Below are 19,845 nucleotides of genomic sequence, written 5' to 3'. Positions count from 1 at the left end.
TAAATAAATAAATAAAACCAGTCAAAGTGTTGTGTGAGCCTCAGAAAAGCCAATGGCATAGCTTGGCATAGCTTTTGGTGGTTGTTGCTTTGGTGCAAAGTCACTGCTTCTCAAATGTATGCTGTGCTCTGGCTGCCTCTTTGAGGACTCGTCCTCCTTCCCCTTCCGTAGCCCCTTCCTGGTATGCTGCAGAAGCAGCTGAACTCTCCTGAGTGCAAGCGAGGCCCAAGACTTGTTTCTCTTCCAAATGTTTCCAAAGTTTCCAAAAAGAGAGAGAGAGAGAGAGAAAAAGAAAACTTGGCTGCAAATGCAAGCTAGCTAGAGAATGGGGGAAGTGAGGGAGGGGGAGAGCTAGAGCGTTGCAATTGTGCTAAGGGTTAAAAATAGGTCTTGCTATTGTAGCTTCCACCAAGCTAGAGAGGAAATCTTAGCTTAACTAAGGCTATGAATGAAAGCTGAAAATAAGAATAGAAGATGGATTTCTGAATAAGGAAAGAGAGAGAGAGAGAGAGAGAGAGAGAGAGAGAGAACAACCCAGCAATTTGAAAAGCAAAAGACTTTGAGAGAAGCATAATGTGTTCCAGCTGCAAAAATACTGACTGGGATGGGAGAAAGGAGGAGACTGGCTGCATCATTCCTGTCCCAGTTGCCGCCCCCTTCTCCATTACATTCCAGCCCCTATTTTAAAAGTCAGCTGTACTTAGATCCACTTCACTTGGGCGGTTCAGAATCCTAGAAGGAGTTGAGGGTAGTTCCAGGGAGCTGATTGCTATCAGTAACCTGCTTACTCTCTGGATTATTTTCATTAACTCTAATAGGACAGGGCTGGAGAGTGAATAGGTTACAGAATGTGTTCCATGGGTTTGTCTGCCTCCCACTCAATAAAGAAATGAAGCTGCCTTTAAAGGTTTTGTGATTTGAGAAAAAGAACCACGCGTGTTTGTCCTTTATTTTTTATCGCAAGCGAAGCCTTACGCTTTCTAGCAACTAGAGAAAACTAGAGCCGTGTAGTTTTTCTCACATTCTATTTTGCCACCTTAAAGAATGTGCTGAGGAAATGAAGGTATTTCTGGATAAGGGGTGGAATAGAGTGTTCATTTGTTACTGTGTAGAGGCTGAATGAACTAGACTTACTTTGTTGATACCTTGAATTTCAAGATGTCTTTTCAATTTGATCTTCTGAGGGTGCAATCCTATAGCTCTTTAGACAGAAAAATATCCTATAACTCCCAGCACAGCACAGCCACCCATTGCATCCTAGTTTGCTTTAACAGTTTTTGAGAGTGATCTTATTAACAAATTAAAATAGAAACAATAGAAGGGTAGGTGGGGGAAGCCTTGCAAAAATATCTTTTCTCAAAATTTGCAAATGTCTTTAATTTGCATAACGTGGAATTGAATTATTCAGTGAATTTATGATTTGAACAGTATAGATGATTTGGTAGCACTGTTACTGCTTTCTAAGCACAAATACGTTTTTTCTGTGCTGGGGTGGGGGAGCTTTGGAAAAACCCAGTGGGTTCTACAACTGTTCATTTGTTGCCAGGTTAAGACTTTCCTCTTTGCCCAGGCATATGGCAGCACATCTTAATCACCCACATGTTTATTTTTAACGGTTTTTAATGCTTTATTTATGTATGTTCTGCGTTTTAGAATTTTAAATTTTGTATACTTGTTTTTCTCTCAATTTTAGAATTTCTGTAAACCGCCCAGAGAGTTCTAGCTAGGGGGGGCTATACATATTTGTTACACTTATTTGTTATATAAGTGTAACAAATAATAATAAATTATAATTGTGCTTTAATTTGAACTAGTGAAAAGTCAGCTGTCTTAATGCACCTATACAACCCCCATCCCAAGAATTAAAATAAAAGTTGTAGATTTGAAGGTAAGGCAAAGGATGAACATATATGTGTCACTTAATATGTATGTACCATTTAAAACAGACAGACCATCTGATGCACAAGAGGTGAGTTGACAGAGGGCTGAGGTATATCCTTGACTTTGGAAGCAATTTGTTATTCCAGTATTTACGTTGCTGGGCCATGCTCAGCTGAGTTTACACTACAAGTGAAGAACCTCTTTAACTACCTTTAGAATGCTATATCTATCTTTATCCCATATTGACTAGCGAGCCGCATTATGTAAAGAGAGGATAATACTAGGGCACATAATTTCAGATTAGAATAAAGGCAAAGAGACCATTACCAATGATGCCATAATATCATTACCGTGTAATAGATGGTGGGTATTACTCTTTTAGGTGGGAAGCTAGGGTGACCATATGAAAAGGAGGACAGGGCTCCTGTATCTTTAACAGTTGCATAGAAAAGGGAATTTCAGCTGGTGTCATTTGTATATATGGAGAACCTGGTGAAATTTCCTCTTCATCACAACAGTTAAAGCTGCAGGTGCCCTGCCCTCTTTTAAATCTGGTCACTCTGGTATAGCTCCTGCATTTTAACTGTTGTGATGAAGAAGGAATTTCATCAGGTTCTCCATATATACAAATGACACCAGCTGAAATTCCCTTTTCTATGCAACTGTTAAAGATATAGGAGCCCTGTCCTCCTTTTCATATGGTCACCCTAGGGAAGCTATACCTTTGTTGCTTAAAACACACACAACACACACAACACACACACACACACACACACACACAGAGCAAACGGCAGATGTGTACTCCAGCACTGGACAGAATGGAGCCTTCAAACAAATAACTTTAAATAAAAGTGAAGGCAAGAAAAAGGCTTGCAAAATGGCAAGGGCATTCAAGCAGGTATCCCCAACCTTTTTGGGTCAGTGGGCACATTTTAAATTGTGAAAGAATGCTATGGGCGCACCTCCAAAATTACTGCCATGGTGGGAGGGGGTCATGCCTATTCATAAAATAGCTACTCTTGTGGCCATGGCTTGTGATAAAACACTCCACTCACAGAAGGCAAATTAAAAGGCTAAAAGAAAAGTAAATTGAACCTAAGTGAAAGGCAGAGCTGGGGGTCTGAGCTCCGAAAACGCAAAACTGCTGTTGTGTTTTATCATGGTTTTTATCTTGTAAACTGCTTTGGATATTTTTTTTAAATGAAAAGTGATATAGAAATCCTCTAATATAACTATATTGCATGTTACACAATAGATTGTATTGTGAAAGTTAAGAATTCCAAATAATAGAATTTCTACAGTATTCCCTTTTGTAATTCATGTCCAGTTCTTCCTTTCTTTCCTTCTTTCCATGTATCCCCATTTGGAACACCCCAGAGTCTTGTGACTTTGACTCAAAAGGAGGATTTGCAGCCAAGTTCTGTTTCATTTTTCTATTGCCTCAAACAGGTCATTTCTGGATCAGAAACCTGCCTGATGTCTGTGCCTCCTTCTTTGCGAAAGAGGTTAATGAATCAGGGACAGGGAGGATCAGAACAGATTTTTTGTTGTTGCTTAAATAGCTTTGGGTTGTTTAACCATTATAAAAGTGCAGAATTGCTCTTGAGGTCTGGAAGGCTGGAGCTGACAACACAACACCAGAGAGTTTCCAAAGGGGATGACTCAGCTAAAGTGCTGACCAGATGTTAAAGGAAAACACGAGTGCCCTTTCTTGCTTCCTCCCTCTGCGAGACGGGGATTTGGCACTAATACACCATCTCTTAAATCTGTTGCGAACTTTGCCCTGGATCCCCCACAGCCTCTGCCTGCCTGTGGGGTTTAACGTCCTACTCAGGCCACAAGCCTAGCAAAGCAGTTTAAGGTCATATCACTGGACAGATGAATGTGCCGCTTTTCAGTTATTTTAACACTTAGCCCCTTAAAGCGGCTTCAGATCAAAGATGCCGCTGGCTCTCCAGGCAAAGTGGCTTGAAATTACGATTCAGAGCTAGATTAGCAATGGTCTTCAACTAGACTGGCAGATTTATTCACTGGTGTTTATTTCTCCCGCCTTGGGGCTCAGACCTGTCTAATGTGCCTAATAATAATAATAATAATAATAATAATAATTCTTACCCACCTCTCCATTTGGATCAAGGCAGGGAACAACAATATGTATAAAATACATTGATGGTGCTATATAAATAAATAATAATAATAATAACATAAAACTGAATTAAAAACGTAGCATACATTATTAAGACATCCTAAAAATCCTAACCCTGGAGCAATGCAGGGCTGGCTTGGAATGTTGTGGGCACTGTATGGTGATGTCAGGGAGCTCCAGCTGAGATCATCAAGCAATCATTTTGCAGGGAGCTTCACCATTAAAATCTCAGGGGTAGCCTCCTGGGCAGGATGTACACTACTGCTTTAAAAAGGTTTATAACTGTAGTTATAAACTACTGTTATATACGCCATATACAGTTTTCAAACCATTTTCAAAGTGTCATAGAATCATAGAATAGCAGCGTTGGAAGGGGCCTAAAAGGCCATTGAGTCCAACCCCCTGCTCAATGCAGGAATCCACCCTAAAGCGTCCCTGACAGATGCTTGTCCAGCTGCCTCTTGAAGGCCTCTAGTGTGGGAGAGCCCAAACATATTCTGCTTGGTGTAGCTCTGGCCCAGTTCTGTAGGCCTCCCATTCAGAAAAGTCAAAGAATGGTCTATTTATTTATTATATTTATATCCCTCCATTTTCCCTCTTGTAAGGAACCCAAGGTGGCATTCATAGGCCGCCTCCTCTCCATTTTATCCTGATAACAAGCCTCTGAGGTGGGTTAGGTTGAGAGTCAGTGACTGGACCAAAGTCACCCAGTGAGCTTCCGTGGACAAGTAGGGACTAGAACCCAAGCCCTATACCACACTGGCTCTCAATACATAGACTGAACAAAGCAAGCCTCTACACAAAACTTGATGGCGTTTCTCTGTTGAACCAATAGGCTATAATTTCACTGGTAACAGCTCCCCTTTAATTCATATGCTTTTATTCTGTCTGGGGCAGAGGTGCAGGAGTCCCCAGATGGCCAAGCCCCCCCTTTTCCCTGACCACTGATTGTTTGGTGTCTTGCTGGCTTTTGTGCAGGCCCCCACACCCCCTTAGTTATTGGCAAGGCTTTAAACTAAAATATGCTGATATTTTGGTATTTGGACCTTGCTCCTTTTGCCTTTAACCCTCCACTGGAATGCCCCCCCCAAGAGCTTCTGGGAAATGGAGTTTGGCTCCCAGTTTGCTTCAGCAGCCCTTCTCCAGCGAAACTAGTGTCCACCTGTACTGGTATGATCAAACATGCTCTTCTCTAGGCTGGCTATCCCATAGCCCCTAACTATAGATTGTGCCCAAAGAAGAATGGCCACTGTCCCCTCCAGTGCGTTTTTTAAAGTCATAAATATGTAAGTGCACTCAGTTTTTGAATAACAACACTATCCTTTAGGAACTTGGCATTCAATGAAATTTAACTGGGGGCGACTTGATCTTTTACAGCTTGAAATCTTTGGGCTGGTCATTTGTTTGTGAAGATGGACCACTAACGTAGCCTTTCCACCACCACCCCCTGGTCTCGAACCAGTATTTTGTAACTTTTCCTTCCTTCCATCATTCTTCTAACCAAATAATTCTGACGCTCCTGTTCCCTCTGCAGCTCGGATGTTGCAATTCACAAGCCTGGTGTTTCCAGTTTTGAAAGAACAACAAAACATTAAATTGTTTTTCCAGCCGAGTGGAGAAATTTGTTCTCCTTTTGCTCATTAATGAAAGGCAAATTTTGCAATGAGTCAGTTCTTACTGTGAGCAGAGTTGGCACTTACTCACCAGCAAGGCATCCTTGGAGGGCAGCAAGTGGCTTGACTTGCTTAGTATCCCTCTGGTCCCTTGAGACAAAGACCTTATGCTGCTGGGAAGTGATGGCAATTCATGTTTTTATTGTACAGAGCTGGGAGTGGAGAGCAGGCAAGAGAGAAAGAAAGAGAAAGATACTATTTTGAGACATTCTTGTTCCCACAGTGCCATCAGACCTATCTAATATTGTAGTTCCAAAAACAAAAATATTTGCTATGTTGTAAAACTGTTCCTTATAGAGCAAGTGGATTTTGTTGAGCGTTTGTTGTTGGTACCAAACAACTACTCCTTCCACCACAAGTTGTGGTAAAGCAGCTATTTCTAACATTGCTATTTATGTTAGAGAACCGGGCTGTAAACAAAATGTTGCTCCATCAAGAAATGAACTATATGGTACAGTGATCTCTTGATAACAGAAAACATAACAAGGCATTTGTATAGTGACCCCTTATATTAAGTGTAAGGTAGGCGGAGATTTCTGCTGCATAGTTAGAAACCAGCTGGGAACAACTAAAATCTGCTTCCTACAAGTAAGGATAGATTTGCAAATTAATCTGCAGTTCTATCCCCTTCTTGGTAATTTAAGTATCAGTACGATTTCCACTTTGGCGAAAACCAAAATCTCAAAGCAGGTCTGAATGTGTTTTAGGCAGCACCATGCTGTGAGCTGGATATGGGAAAGAAACAAAGAAGGATTCGTCATTTGTAGAGGATGTGCCTTTATGTCGAATTCATTAGAAAAATTGAGTTTTATCATGCAAGTTGTGATGTACGGGAACTGGTGTGTGTGCCTGCGTGTGTGTGTGTGTGTTCTCAACTATTTAAAATGTGCCTGAATGAAGAGGGAGAGGAGTTGTTTACCAGATCAACTGAGACTAGGAAGACCTTATTTATTTACTGGAAGGCCACAGAGTAATCAAGGAGAGTTGGTAGGCCAGCCTGCTGAAACCCTAGCAGCCACAGTGATGCCTGATAGAGGCACTGTGGCTCTATTGGTTTCTGGAGATCTTTTGAACCACTCCACTTTATCAAAACCACAGTCTCCCATGAAGTAACCACAGTCTCTCCCCTTTGCGCCTCAGTCCCTGATCAGCAATAGGGTACTGACTGTGCTCTTTTTCCACAAGAGACAGTTAGGCTCAGTTCAGTTCAGTATGATAGTTCAGGCCTGGGGCAAGGTATGATTGTGTTAAACCTACACCTGTTCCAGAGAAGATTAGCACAGATGAAAGGAGGGGGGCTGTGTTGTGTCTGGAATGGCAGCAGCCTTTATGCTCATCCTGCCCCAAAGGCTGTGGGCCCAGCGTCCGCATCGCTGGCAGCTTTGGGGGCCTCAGATTCCCATCAGCACTGACATTTGCTTTGACTTCTCTACACTGGGTTGCTGGGTCTGGGAGTTGGCGTTTGGATTTCCCACAATACCCCAAACACAGGCCTCAGCTAGACCTACCAGTCTAGCGTGACAGAGGGGTGAAGATCTCGCGATATTTTTATCATGAGATCTCTCCCTCTGTTTACATGCAGCGCGTGATGGCCTTGGAGGGAGAGGTTGTCACGGCCGCCATTTTTTTTTTGTTAAGCTATGGCCACAGTGTCACTCTGAGGCAGTGTGAAGACTTAAAATGGCAGTTCCCCATGCACCACTGATCAGAGGACCAACTGTTGGTGCGTGTTGCCATTATTTCCAGGTAAAGCCACCAATATGGAAGAGGGCCCACCAGAAGGTACTTTGCTGAAGCGCCCCTCAAATTTGGAGCCAGCCCTGAAGTGGCAGGGTAATGTAATCACTCACTTATTCCCCACCGAGCTTCTTGTGCGCATGAGCAAATGCAGGACCTCTGTAGCTTTCTACAGAGCTGTAGTCTATCCTCATGAACTTGACAGGGACATGGTTGTGTCCAGTGGTCCAATGGAGACCATCAGTCCGCTGGTCTCTGTCCACCACTCTGCCGCTAAGATCATCTTCTTGGCCCGCCGCTCTGACCATGTCACTCCACTTCTGAAATCTCTTCATTGGCTCCCAATTCACTCCAGAATCCAATATAAACTTCTCCTGTTGACCTTCAAAGCTTTTCACGGTCTAGCTCCTGCCTATCTCTCCTCTCTCATCTCACACTATTCCCCCGCTCGTGCTCTCCGTTCCTCTGATGCCATGCTTCTCGCCTGCCCAAGGACCTCCACTTCCCTTACTCGGCTTCGTCCTTTTTCTGCTGCTGCCCCTTATGCCTGGAACGCTCTTCCAGAACACTTGAGAACTACCAACTCAATCACAGCTTTTAAAACTCAGCTAAAAACTTTTCTTTTCCCTATAGCTTTTAAATATTGAGTTTATTCTGACTCTGTACTGTTAGCTTCACCCTACCCGGTGCCTGTTTACACTTCCCTGTGCCTGTTTGCATTCTCTTTCCCTCCTTATTGTTTACTACAACTTTATTAGATTGTAAGCCTTTGCGGCAGGGTCTTGCTATTTACTGTGTATAATCTGTACAGCACCATGTACACTGATGGTGCTATATAAATAAATAATAATAATAATAATTCTGGAGATCTTTTGAACCACTCAAATGGACAGAGGAAGCTTAAATTAAAGAACAAGAATATCTAGATCAGTATAAGAGCAGAAAAAATTGCTGAGCTTAGTCCTCTTCCTTGGGGGACTTGACTTTTAAGCATCTGACCATTAGATTTAAACATTTCAAATGTCATTACTGAGTGGCCACTGCAGTGGTGGGGTGGGATAAGGAAGTTGTGGCTAGAAATGGCACCAGGAATGATGGTTTCAGACTGGCCTGCTTTTCTTGCTCTTCTGAACATGTCACTGCAAGTCGTAAAATTAATACCTATAAATGTGACAAAAAGAAAAACAAGCAAAAAGGCAAAACAATGCCTATTTATCAAGTGCTTTGCCTGCCCGGGCAGGCAAAGCACATAATAAATGGGCCCTCTTGTGACTTCCCCACTTGTTTTTCCTTTTGTGATCGGAGTGTGTCTCTGCTGCTTTTCTGGTTATAAATGTGAGTCTTACGTGCATAGAAAGTATGCGTCCAGTTATTAGAGGATTGTTAGAGATACCTTCTTTATTGATTGTGAGTTGCTGTAACACATTGCCCATGATGCTTGTGCTGTTTTAATGTACTTAGAGAAAGGAGACCCATCTCTGATGTGTGAAGCCCTGACTATTGGGATTCCAGAATTTAAGGCACCAGGAGGAAGTAATCTATACTGTAGTTCTGGCTTGCTTGTTTTTCCTGTGAGTCAGATGGTCTATGTCGGCAACTTGGTGTTTTTTTAAAAAACCTTTATCTTGCTTTAATTTTCAACTAGCTGCATCTGGTGTCTTGAATGAACTCTCATTGGCCTGTCCCCAAGTTCTTCTCTCCTTTTGCTTGCTGCTGGTGTGCCTGTTTGCTGCCACCATTAGGTTGATGGCATTCCGTGGTTTACGGGGCAGCATTGATCAGTTGCGTAATTTTTTGTCCCAGCAGTCAAAATTGTAGCATAAAACAAAAAGGATGAGGCAGAATTGGAGGTTGAAGTATGATGCAATGATGCGGAGGTTTGGGGTGGGTGGGTTTTCATGGCTAAGTCGAGACTAACAGCGCAATGCTATTATACTAAGCAGTAGGTCCCATTAACTTCAATGAGACTTATTTCAGATAAGTATATGTAAATTTTTAACATTGTATTAATCAATTTTTCTTATTATATAACAACTATTTAGACATCAATTGTTAGGGGACTAATCACCTTTTGGTTTACAATTTAAAAATAAATAATTTTTATTAAAAAAAATTGTAAGATTTTAACTTTAATCCCTTCCCAAAACAAGGAATAGAGTATAAAGTTTTTGCGGAGTGTCCTCTGTCTCTTGATTCCATTTAGAATAATTCTCCATCAACCTTGTAAATCAGGTACTTTTTGATACAACCGACTGTACATCCACACCTGCCTTCCTTGCAACCAGAAGTATTTCAAGTCATTGTAAACTCTGCCATCCCTGGCCCAGACATGTAAAGAACCTCCGATATTCTTCATCATGGGAGTGCTGCAGCCAGAAATCCATCACTGTGTCCAGCTTTAGAGAGTTCCGTCCATGCCAGTTCCGCAGAGTCTGCAACTCCATTCTTGCTGCTGCTTTGACACAAACAAATACCGTAAATCAGGTGGTAACCCAGTGTGTGGTGGGCAGTGGTGTATTTAAGTAATTTTAGACTCTGGATTTTAATGGTATTATAGTTGCCCCCTCTTCAGATTATTTAAGGGATCACCTGTCTGCCTATGAACCTGCCCAGGTATTAAGATCAAGAGAGGGCCTTTTGAGGCTGCAGCCTATTTGTCACGCACACCTGAAAGGGCTTTCTCCTGTATTGCTCCCAAAGTATGGATTGCTCTCGTTCAACAAACTACAATTGCCCGCCCCCCCACTCATTTGACTTATTAGAAAGGGTGTAAAGACGCATTATTTTTCAATTTAAAATTTGTTGGTTTTAATGTTTTATCATTTTTAATGCTCTTGTTTTTATTGTTTTAAATTGTTGTATGCTGCCTTGATGGCTTTTTAGCAGAGAAGGCGGAATATAAGTGTTAATAACAAATAACAAATAAATAAATTGTTTTACGTACTTGAAAAAAGTGGTAACCCCCACCCCTCTACACTTGGGAATCTCCCTCTTTATTCTGTTGAGTGGGACCTTGGAGTTTTACCATAACATCCAAGGTGGGGGTGGATTTACCTCAGCCACTCAGGAAATCTACATGGCTAAACAAACATCTTCAACAGAGTCTTCTATATGCAAATCCATACTCTTATCTGCTATGCCACACACTGGCCTTTACTTAGGTTACAGTGAGTATGAGATCAGACATAATTATTCCAAACAGAAGATGCAAATGTAACTTGGGAATCAGAACAAGCATCTCCCTGAAAACTGTGGAGAAAACACTGGCATTTTGATGCGTAATAGCTGGCCATCAGGTTAGGAATAACTTGAGCAATATTAAACAACTCATAGGGTGCATCAGACCTCAGATATAGAGGCTACGCTAGGACGCTTAATCCTCATCTTCCTAAACAATTTAGCAGCTGGGAATGAGCGATAGGACGGTGTGATCCCCACCTCTTCTCTTTATATGCTGACTTAATTAAACCGCAGTTAGCATTGCATCCAAAATTAGGAAATATGGTTTAATATGAGTTGATTGACAGCGATCTTAACCATAGTTTGACATTGGTTTAAGGTCTTGGTTAATAGTACAGTTCTCCATTTTGGGCTTGGTGACTAATTTTGGTTTAATTATGCCAGCATGTAAGTGCCAAAGTAGGGAGGCGGCATGGAGACAAGGGGAAAGGGGGCGCGTGTTCCTGGTTGCTAAACAATGGTTTAGCAATCTGGGAATTGAGCAACCTAGCTGGGCCAGACACTGGCCCCATCTTGTGTGAGTTGCTCCCATTTCTCAAATCAACCCATCTTCCTCAATTTTTTGACATACTGACTGGATTCAGCCGATCAGAGCAGGGGAAGAGCTGGGGACGCTTTGTATCTACCTAAAGACGGTATTGCACACGCTGGTAACTTCGAGGCTCGACTTCTGCAATGCGCTCTACATAGGGCTACCTTGCCTAGTCCAGAAACTTCAACTAGTTCAAAATGTGGCAACCAGGTTGGTCACCGGTACACCTAGGGGTGACCATATTACACCGACTTTAAAATCACCTCACTGGCTGCCAATTAGTTTCCTGGTGAAGTATAAAGTGCTGGTTATTACCTTTAAAGCCCTACATGGTTTGGGTCAGGGCTACCTGTGGGATCGCCTTTTCTCATGCAATCCGCCCAGCACACTCAGGTCCTCTGGGAAGGGTTTACTCCAGTCAGCCACAACTAGGCTGGCAACTGTTACCCAGAGGACCTTTTCTTCTGCCACCCCCAGACTGTGGAATGGCCTGCCAGAGGAGATTCATCAGCTTAAAGCTCTCTCAGAGTTTAAGACAGCCGTAAAAACTAGTCACTTCCGGCAGGCCTACCCAGATGAATTTTAAACCTAAGAATTTTAAGATGCCGTGATTGTTATTTTAATATTGTATTGGTTTTATATGCTCTTTTAACTAATTTTTTGTCTTATATTGTGTTTGGTGTTGTTCCCCGCCTGGATCCAGAGGGAGAGGCGGGTAATAAATAAACAGATACATCATCATCATCATCATCATCATCATCACTTCTACTGCATGTTGTGGGTTTTAGTGTGGTAATGAAGCCACTCCTGCTGCACACTTGCACTGGGTTCAGACAACATGCCAACCTTTGCTGCAGCGTGGTGAATAATGCAAATGGCAGTCGCATGTGCGGCATGGGCAGGGGAGCAGCCACGATGGCTGCTTCCCCCGCTGTGATCGTCCGAACGCAGCTGCTGTTTGTCTTGCCAACAAACCATTCTCGAATGTAGCAGCAGCGCTCTTGGGAACCAATTGCTGCCAGGAAGAGAAAACTCAGTGAAAAGAAAGAGTTTTGAAAGCTGTTTTCAAGGGACGCACAGGGCTAGTGAAGGAGCCTAATTGAGGGCAGCAGTCTGTTCCAGGAGAACAGAGCAGTACAGAAGGATGAGAGGAGAATTGGCCTCTAAATATCACAGTGGGAGAGCAATCTTCTGCCTGACCCGCTATTCTCAGCAACACAAAACAGGGTCTTTGAGAGGGGAAGGAGTTGCTGGGGATGGTTCCTTGAATGGTAAGAAATCTAGATGGGGAGCTGGAGGATAGTGGGGAGATGCGGGGGGCTCATTTTGGGAATAACTACAGTCTGAGGGTTGATTGAGATGTGCAGGCATTCGCGTGATGCAATCCACTGATACAACTGGGCCACTTTCAAGCCTTAGCTAGCAATCTTGTGTCAATGCAAAACAGCACAACCCCAAATGCCAAATAGTCTTAACATGCCTAACTTTATGAAACTATACAATGTATTATGATGTTATATAACTTCCCCTGGCAAGCAAAAAAACATTTTTATTTGGAAAGACCTTTGCCGGATTTCTGCTGAGCATGATAGTCTGCTTTATTGCTGTGAGTGTTGTATTTATTTTACGTGATGATTTTAGAAGCTTCGTTCATCACCTTGAGCACTGGCCTGTTCAAAGGACAGCTAAGACATTCTATAAACAAACACATGTTTTGTTTTTTTATTAGGGGTCACCTGCTTTATACTTTGTAAGTCTACTGTATGTTAAGGTTTGTATGCACAGAAAGGAAAGTTCCAGCATGATTTGAATTTGGTTTGTTTCAGGCAAAGCATAGTTTTTCATGGTCTCTGTGCATCATTCATATGGGCTTTTGGGCCTGCACGAAGCCTGGATAGTTTGTTGGTTTGAATGACACAACAAGCTGTGGGTAAGCTTGGAACCTTCTGCACTTCTCGTGGCTGTGCCAGAGGAGAAGAAGGGAGCGTGCAAGCCCAAGACACAGTGGTTTAGCATGATGTCCAAATGCAGCCACTGTAGCTCTGTTTTTGGAAACATTGCATTTAATCAAATTATCAGGCACCTGAGCTGGAAGACAAACTTGTAACTGAAACAAAGGAGCAGAAACGTCATGTGATGTAGCTGGGATGTATCATTTCAGATTGCAAATGGTGGGGAGTGAATAAATGTCTGAGTGCTCCCTCACGTAAAATACAGAACACAGAAGATCGATACACAATGGAGAAAGCTCTATATTAGGCTTTTCCCTGACGTGTTGGTTTCCTGCCTCCGCTCCACCCCCACCCCGCTCCCCAGTTCCCAGCAATCTGAAATGGTGGGGCTTTGCTCATCTGGTTTATTTCTAAAGTATGATCAGTGTTGTTTGGAAAATGCTGGATAGCCTGGAATTCTTGGACCTGTTGTATGGGTGATTCTATTTGCCCAACACTTCACGGATCCACTGACCTCGGTTCTGTGACTGAGCCACTTCCTTTTCTGAGAAATAAGTGTATTAGATGTAATTGAAGGACTCATTTTAGTAGTTGGATGCTCTGGGCCATGTTTTCCAAAAAGTCTTGAAAGAATCAAACGGACCCAAGATTTCCCAAAGTATGGATCCCATAAGTATGGTTTTTCAAACGACCCCAGCAAAAACCTTAATACCTGCATGCTAATGTGCAACACTGCCTTTGTTTGTATACCACTTCATGTTGTAGCGATCTCAGCTCCAAATGGCTAGCGTTTCCAAGATGGTTCATTTCTGAAATGTTCTTCTTGCATAACAGTTAACACCCTTACCTCATCCTTCTTTGTTTTCTTCCATTAGATGTGGAGCAGATGGCTATCGATTGGCTTACTGGCAACTTCTACTTTGTGGATGACATTGATGACCGGATATTTGTCTGCAACAAGAATGGAGTCACCTGTGTGACGCTGCTAGACCTGGAGCTCTACAACCCCAAAGGCATTGCACTGGATCCAACCATGGGGTGAGAATCCTTATGTATGGCTGGTAGATGAGGAATAGTTTGGTTTAGGGAGGATGGAGAAAATGTTGCAATGGATGCTTTCCAAACTTCATATAGTAAATCATGATCTTACAACAATGGTGTAGCCTGGAGCTTTAAGAACATAGGAAGTGCCATGCTGGATCAGACCAAGGGTCCATCTAGTGCAGCACTCTGTTCATGCGGTGGCCAACCAGCCATCGACCAGGGTTGAACAAGCAGGTCATGCAAAAGCACCCTCCCACCCATGTTCCCCAGCAACTGGTGCGCACAGGCTTACTGTCTCAAATACTGGAGATAGCACACAGGGCTAGTAGCCATAGATAGCCTTCTTCTCCAAGAATTTATCCACCCCCTTTTGGAAGCCATTCAGATTGGTGGCCATCACTACACCTTGTGGTAGTGAGTTCCATAATTTAACTATGCGCTGTGTGAAGAAGTACTTCCTTTTATTTGTCCTGGATCTCCCACCAATCAGCTTCATGGGATGACCCCGGGTCCTAGTACTTTTAGAGACGGAGAAAAATGTCTCCCTATCCACATTCTCCATACCATGCATAATTTTTGTACACCTCTATCATGTCTCCCCTTAGCCTCCTTTTTTCCAAGTTAAACAATCCCAGTTGATGTAACCTTCCCTCATAGGGGAGATGCTCCAGCCCCTTAATCATTTTACAGATATTTTGCCTGCAGGGCCAAGGTCTCTCCTCCCTTCCACCCAAATGTCCCTGCTATTTTGAAAGAGACTGCTGGTTTGATTTAAGGAATGGCTTTACTTGGTGATGAGCAAATATCCACACAGTGCACTTCACTACTATTTAATGCTGCTCAGTTCATTGTAATGCATTTTGAGGGAAACTGTTAGTGAGGCCTTTTTGGCCATGGAGGAGTTATAGGTGGCTGCTAAAACAGCTATAGCAGGCCATGCAAGTTAAGGAAGAGGGGTCAAAATAAAGTTACCTTAACAGGAGGAAATGGGCGCATATCTATGTCCATAATTCCCTAACATGTCTCTCCCCTGAAAAAAGTATTTACTGATCAAGCATGGCCCCCAGCTTAATCTACCCTTGGTTAATGAACCCATGACATATTCTTTTGCAAATTGCTATACAAATGATAGTCTACCTAACAGTTTTACCTTCCAAGATAATTTTATCCTTTCTTGCTTTGGAAGAAATCCATGGCAAATCTGTTGCAACTACATGGCCCATGACAAAGCTGGGTCTTATTTTGACACTTGTGGAAAGTTGCCTCATCATTTAGGGAACAGGCACAGACTGAAAGAACAAAAGTGCTTAAGTATGGCTTTCACAAATTGAATTTGCGAAATGCGAATTGGAATCTGTGTGTTCTCACCAAATTTGAGGTTGTCGCAGCCAAAGCCCTTGAAAGGGTTATCAGAGACTTATGCTTTCAGCCAGACTACTAGTTAACTTGACTGAAGTCATGCACAGCAAAGGCATTAATTATGAATTTCAAAGTGTGAAGCTGCATTACACAGAATGAGTTACAATTTAATAGATGCAAATTGGGATTTCCTCAGTTTTCAAGACATGATCGTGTCCAGGCAGAATTCTGGAGCCTGGAGCTATAAGTAATTCACTTTTCATGCTTGACCATCTCTCCTAAATTATCACTGCCCCCTTTGAAGAACTAGCTAAGTGACTGTCAATATGAAATCTAACCAACTGAGCATGAATCAATATGAAATAGCAAGTGCCTCTCTTTCGCTCTCCCCCTTTTGAATTATCATCCAATTAGAAAGCTTAGATGAAATAATTAATTAACATTGTGGCAGTTATTTGAGAGCGAATGACGTTTTTGTATTCTGAGAGCTGCGATAATTTTTCCGATTTAAAGCATGGGCTTTAGGTTGAGGAAGCTGATAGATTTATAGGGCTCATCTTGCATATCTTATTTATTTTATTTATTTATTTATTTATTACATTTTTATACCGCCCAATAGCCGAAGCTCTCTGGGCGGTTCACAAAAATTAAAACCACAGTAAAACACCCAACAGGTTAAAACACAATTATGAAATACAATATAAAAAGCGCAACCAGGATAAAACCACACAGCAAAGTTGATATAAGATTAAAATACAGAGTTAAAACAGTAAAATTTAAATTTAAGTTAAAATTAAGTGTTAAAATACTGAGTGAATAAAAAGGTCTTCAGCTGGCGACGAAAGCAGTACAGTGTAGGCGCCAGGCGGACCTCTCTGGGGAGCTCGTTCCACAACCGGGGTGCCACAGCGGAGAAAGCCCTCCTCCTAGTAGCCACCTGCCATATCCAAGGAAATAGAGTAGAGATTCTTCTGATTTGGGGTTCTGTGTGATCTCCCTTTACTGCATCTCTACTGCAACGGGTTCAAGTTACAGGAAGTCAGATTCTGGCTGGACATCAGGAAAAAATTCCTGACTGTTAGAGCAGTACAACAATGGAACCAGTTACCTAGGGAGGTTGTGGGCTCTCCCACACTAGAGGCATTCAAGAGGCAGCTGGACAACCATCAGTCAAGTATGCTGTAGGGTGGATCCTGCATTGAGCAGGGGGTTGGACTCGATGGCCTTTTCGGCCCCTTCCAACTCTACTATTCTATGATTCTATTATCTCCACCTATTACTATATCAGAACTATCAGATGCAACATGCTACAAAAGGCTTTTACTGCCTACTGGTAGGGGCCCACATATAGCACTTGGGAGGGCTTGGTGGCGGAGAGATTTGAAGTCTAAAATATAGGGCACAAGGTGAGCCCAGCCATGCATAGGAGCCTCACCTGAACCGGCATTATGTCAAACGTTTCCTAGCTTGGCTGTGGCATGTGGATACGACATCACAAACTGAGAATGGTAGTTATGCATGGATACTGCAAGGTTGTGTGCTGATCTGGAAGTGAGGTGGACTAGCCTCCATGGAGCGAGAAGGAGAAGGTCAGGCTGCCGGTGCCCAAAGGAGGAACAGGAGACATAAAAGCTTCCTGGAGTGAAGAGGAAAGAGGGAGGATGTTACTTAAGCACAAGTTGGATGGAAGGGCTTGGGGGCAAACCAGATTCCTGCAGGAGAACCTTGACGGAGTGCCACAGGTCCTCGGATTAGGGGCTAAGTAATATTCCTCCCTTAGATAGGGAATGGAGCCAACCCTCAAAAGGACAGGGGGCACCAAAGCGAAAGCAGGAGGGGGAGAGAGAATTACTCATCTGCTGTTAACTGGCGTAAGAAAGCGGTCTATAATAAAAGGAAGACTTGACTGTAATAGTTGGGGCAATGGTCTCATCATTTAGGAAAAAAGGGTATAGATATGCATGGGATGTGGCAGATTCCATGTTTCAAGCGCGATGGTGCTGAACAGAAAGTATTCCTGGGGAAGACAGATACCTCCCTCCATCCCCAGGTTCTCTGGGACACAGCTGAACTTGCTTTGGCAAGCAAGTTATGAAGAGTGTATTGCTCACATTTTTCCTTTCAACTGTAAGGGTCTGAGCAGAGCCTGCATGGGTGAAATGACCAGTGCACCTGGTCTTGCTAGGAGCAGCAGCACTGATACTCCATATTGGAGCTATCTGCATGTGCTCTAGAGAACCCTAGACTTGAGTGGCAAGGAAGGAATCTCCACATGTTGCTAATCTAGGCCTAACATATAGTTGCAAGGCTTACTGGATGCGTTGGGTTTGAATGTTACACTATATCATGGACTAAGCTTCATATCAGATGCATAGCCACCCCATCCACTCTGTACACATTTCATCGAATCTTAGATTTGGAAAGGACCTCGAAGGTCATCTAATCCAGTTCTCTGCCATTCTAGCAAATCTGCTTCTACACCATAGCTGTCTATCCATCCTCTGCTGAGAAACCTCTTAACAAAGGAGAATCCACCAATACCTTCCCCAGTGACTGTTAGGAGGTCCTTCCAAATGTTTTATGTGTTTATATTTTGCTGACCAAAGAAGTAAGTGACTTCATGTTAGCATTGGGAAGTGGTGCTATTACGGAGCATCTCTGTGGTCAGAGGTCAAAGGAAGTTGCACTGCTCAGATCCCTGGTGCAGAGGCAGAGTTAGAATTCAGTTGCCTTTGCATTCTGCTGTAGGTAGATATCTTGGTTGTCAGCCAGTTGCCTTTAGTGAAATCTTCGTGGAAAGAGGAAGAAGGTATTGGACTGGTGAATCATCTGCGTGTTCGTTTGTTACTGGAACAATCTGCAAACGTTGGTGTGGGGGGTGGGGGTGCGGAATGAAAAAGGAAGTTCATGACCCCTCTATTCAAGTTGGGCATTGAGCTCATGCATATACTTGCATGGAGGTGCATGCTACATCTGTGACTATTGTGTTTGCAAGAAAGGGGAACGTCATATTTTCCACAAAGCTTGAGACTCTGACAATACCCTTCACTAAGGGTCTTGGGCAACTCAAGATTGTGCTCAGCTAATACTGGTCTTGAGCTGATCCAGAATGTGCAGCACAAGGTTGTGCTCAGCTAATACTGGTCTTGAGCTGATCCAGAATGTGCAGCACTTTCTCTGTGCCACAGTCTTGCAGCAGCGCATAAACAATGCCAAGTGCTCCAGTACAGTGAAACCTTGGTGGCTAATGCCTTCTTATCTCCAAGAAAGAAGTACCTATAATTTGACACCCTTTGTCGGTTTCTTCCATTTATGTGTCTGTGCTTTCTGCCCAGTTGCTGCCTGTGGTTGGGACCCATCTTCCTCCCCTTTATTTATCCAGTCACTTCTTTCAAGTCTGTCCTCAAGGCCCAGTTTTTTCCAGTTCTGTCCTGCACTCCCCTCTCTCGCCTTACGAGCACTTTTACTGACATACAATCCTCTGCTGTCCCCTCCTCCTTGCGACTCATTTGCCAATCCCTGGTTTGTTTCTGACCTGTCCGCCTAAAGTAGCTTGTTGTAAGCCATCGCAACAGAAATGGAGCCACTTCTGTGTCCTGACCAATACTTAACACAATGCTGGCATTAGTTAAATGCTAGTAGCAGCAGCTTCTGGCTTCTGGGGTGGCTTATTAACCATGGCTACAAGCCACCTTCACTGGGTCTTCATGGCACAGCAAGCTGTGTTGGTGAGGGTACTTATGCAAGTCCCTCTGGCATATGACTGGCACGTGCGTCAGAGGAAATAAGGCACCATGGCTTACTTCCCCCTCCATGATTGTGCAAACAGACTCACTGCATAAGCGGGACACTCACTTCATTGATGCTTCATTGTGCTAGTTCCAGTAATCCAGATGCCCTTGAGAACTTTTTGGTAGACAGATGAACTAAATCTGGCCTGTTGAGATCCTTGCTTGAAGAAACGGGCTTGAGCACTATTTGGAAAGAGAATGTGTACCTATGCAGCATTTTGCAGCATTTTGCATCAGCCTGACCATGGACCCTCAATATTCAAAAGGCCCCATTCTGAACTTGCTGTGTTCCCTCCCTGTGTGGATGAAAGATAACGGTACTGGGTCTTATGTTGCCAAACTATACCATAGACTGCCATCTAGTGTTTGTCTTGGCTTTTCTTGACAGGTGCCCAAACACCTCCCACCCTCCCTCTTTTCCTCTCTCTCTCCCCCACACTCTCTGGAGTAGATGATCTCTAGTGGGTGGCCGGGTGAGGATTAACACACA

At 43.2% G+C, this 19,845-nt stretch overlaps 1 protein-coding gene across 4 annotated transcripts in view; it reads left to right on the top strand.

Moving 5' to 3' along the window:
- Positions 1-19,845, top strand: part of LRP1 (LDL receptor related protein 1) — a 360,219-nt gene that overhangs the window by 180,925 nt on the left and 159,449 nt on the right. For all 4 annotated transcript variants that reach the window (XM_063119223.1, XM_063119221.1, XM_063119222.1 and 1 more), the window contains one exon: positions 14,037-14,199. In XM_063119223.1, coding sequence (XP_062975293.1) covers positions 14,037-14,199 — 163 coding nt within the window. The remainder of the gene's footprint in view (positions 1-14,036; positions 14,200-19,845) is intronic.

The sequence above is a fragment of the Elgaria multicarinata genome, chromosome 3 (assembly GCF_023053635.1).
Source record: "Elgaria multicarinata webbii isolate HBS135686 ecotype San Diego chromosome 3, rElgMul1.1.pri, whole genome shotgun sequence".
Lineage (NCBI taxonomy): Eukaryota > Metazoa > Chordata > Lepidosauria > Squamata > Anguidae > Elgaria > Elgaria multicarinata.
Note: the sequence above shows the minus strand (reverse complement) of the source record. Positions and strands in the feature narration are given on the sequence as shown.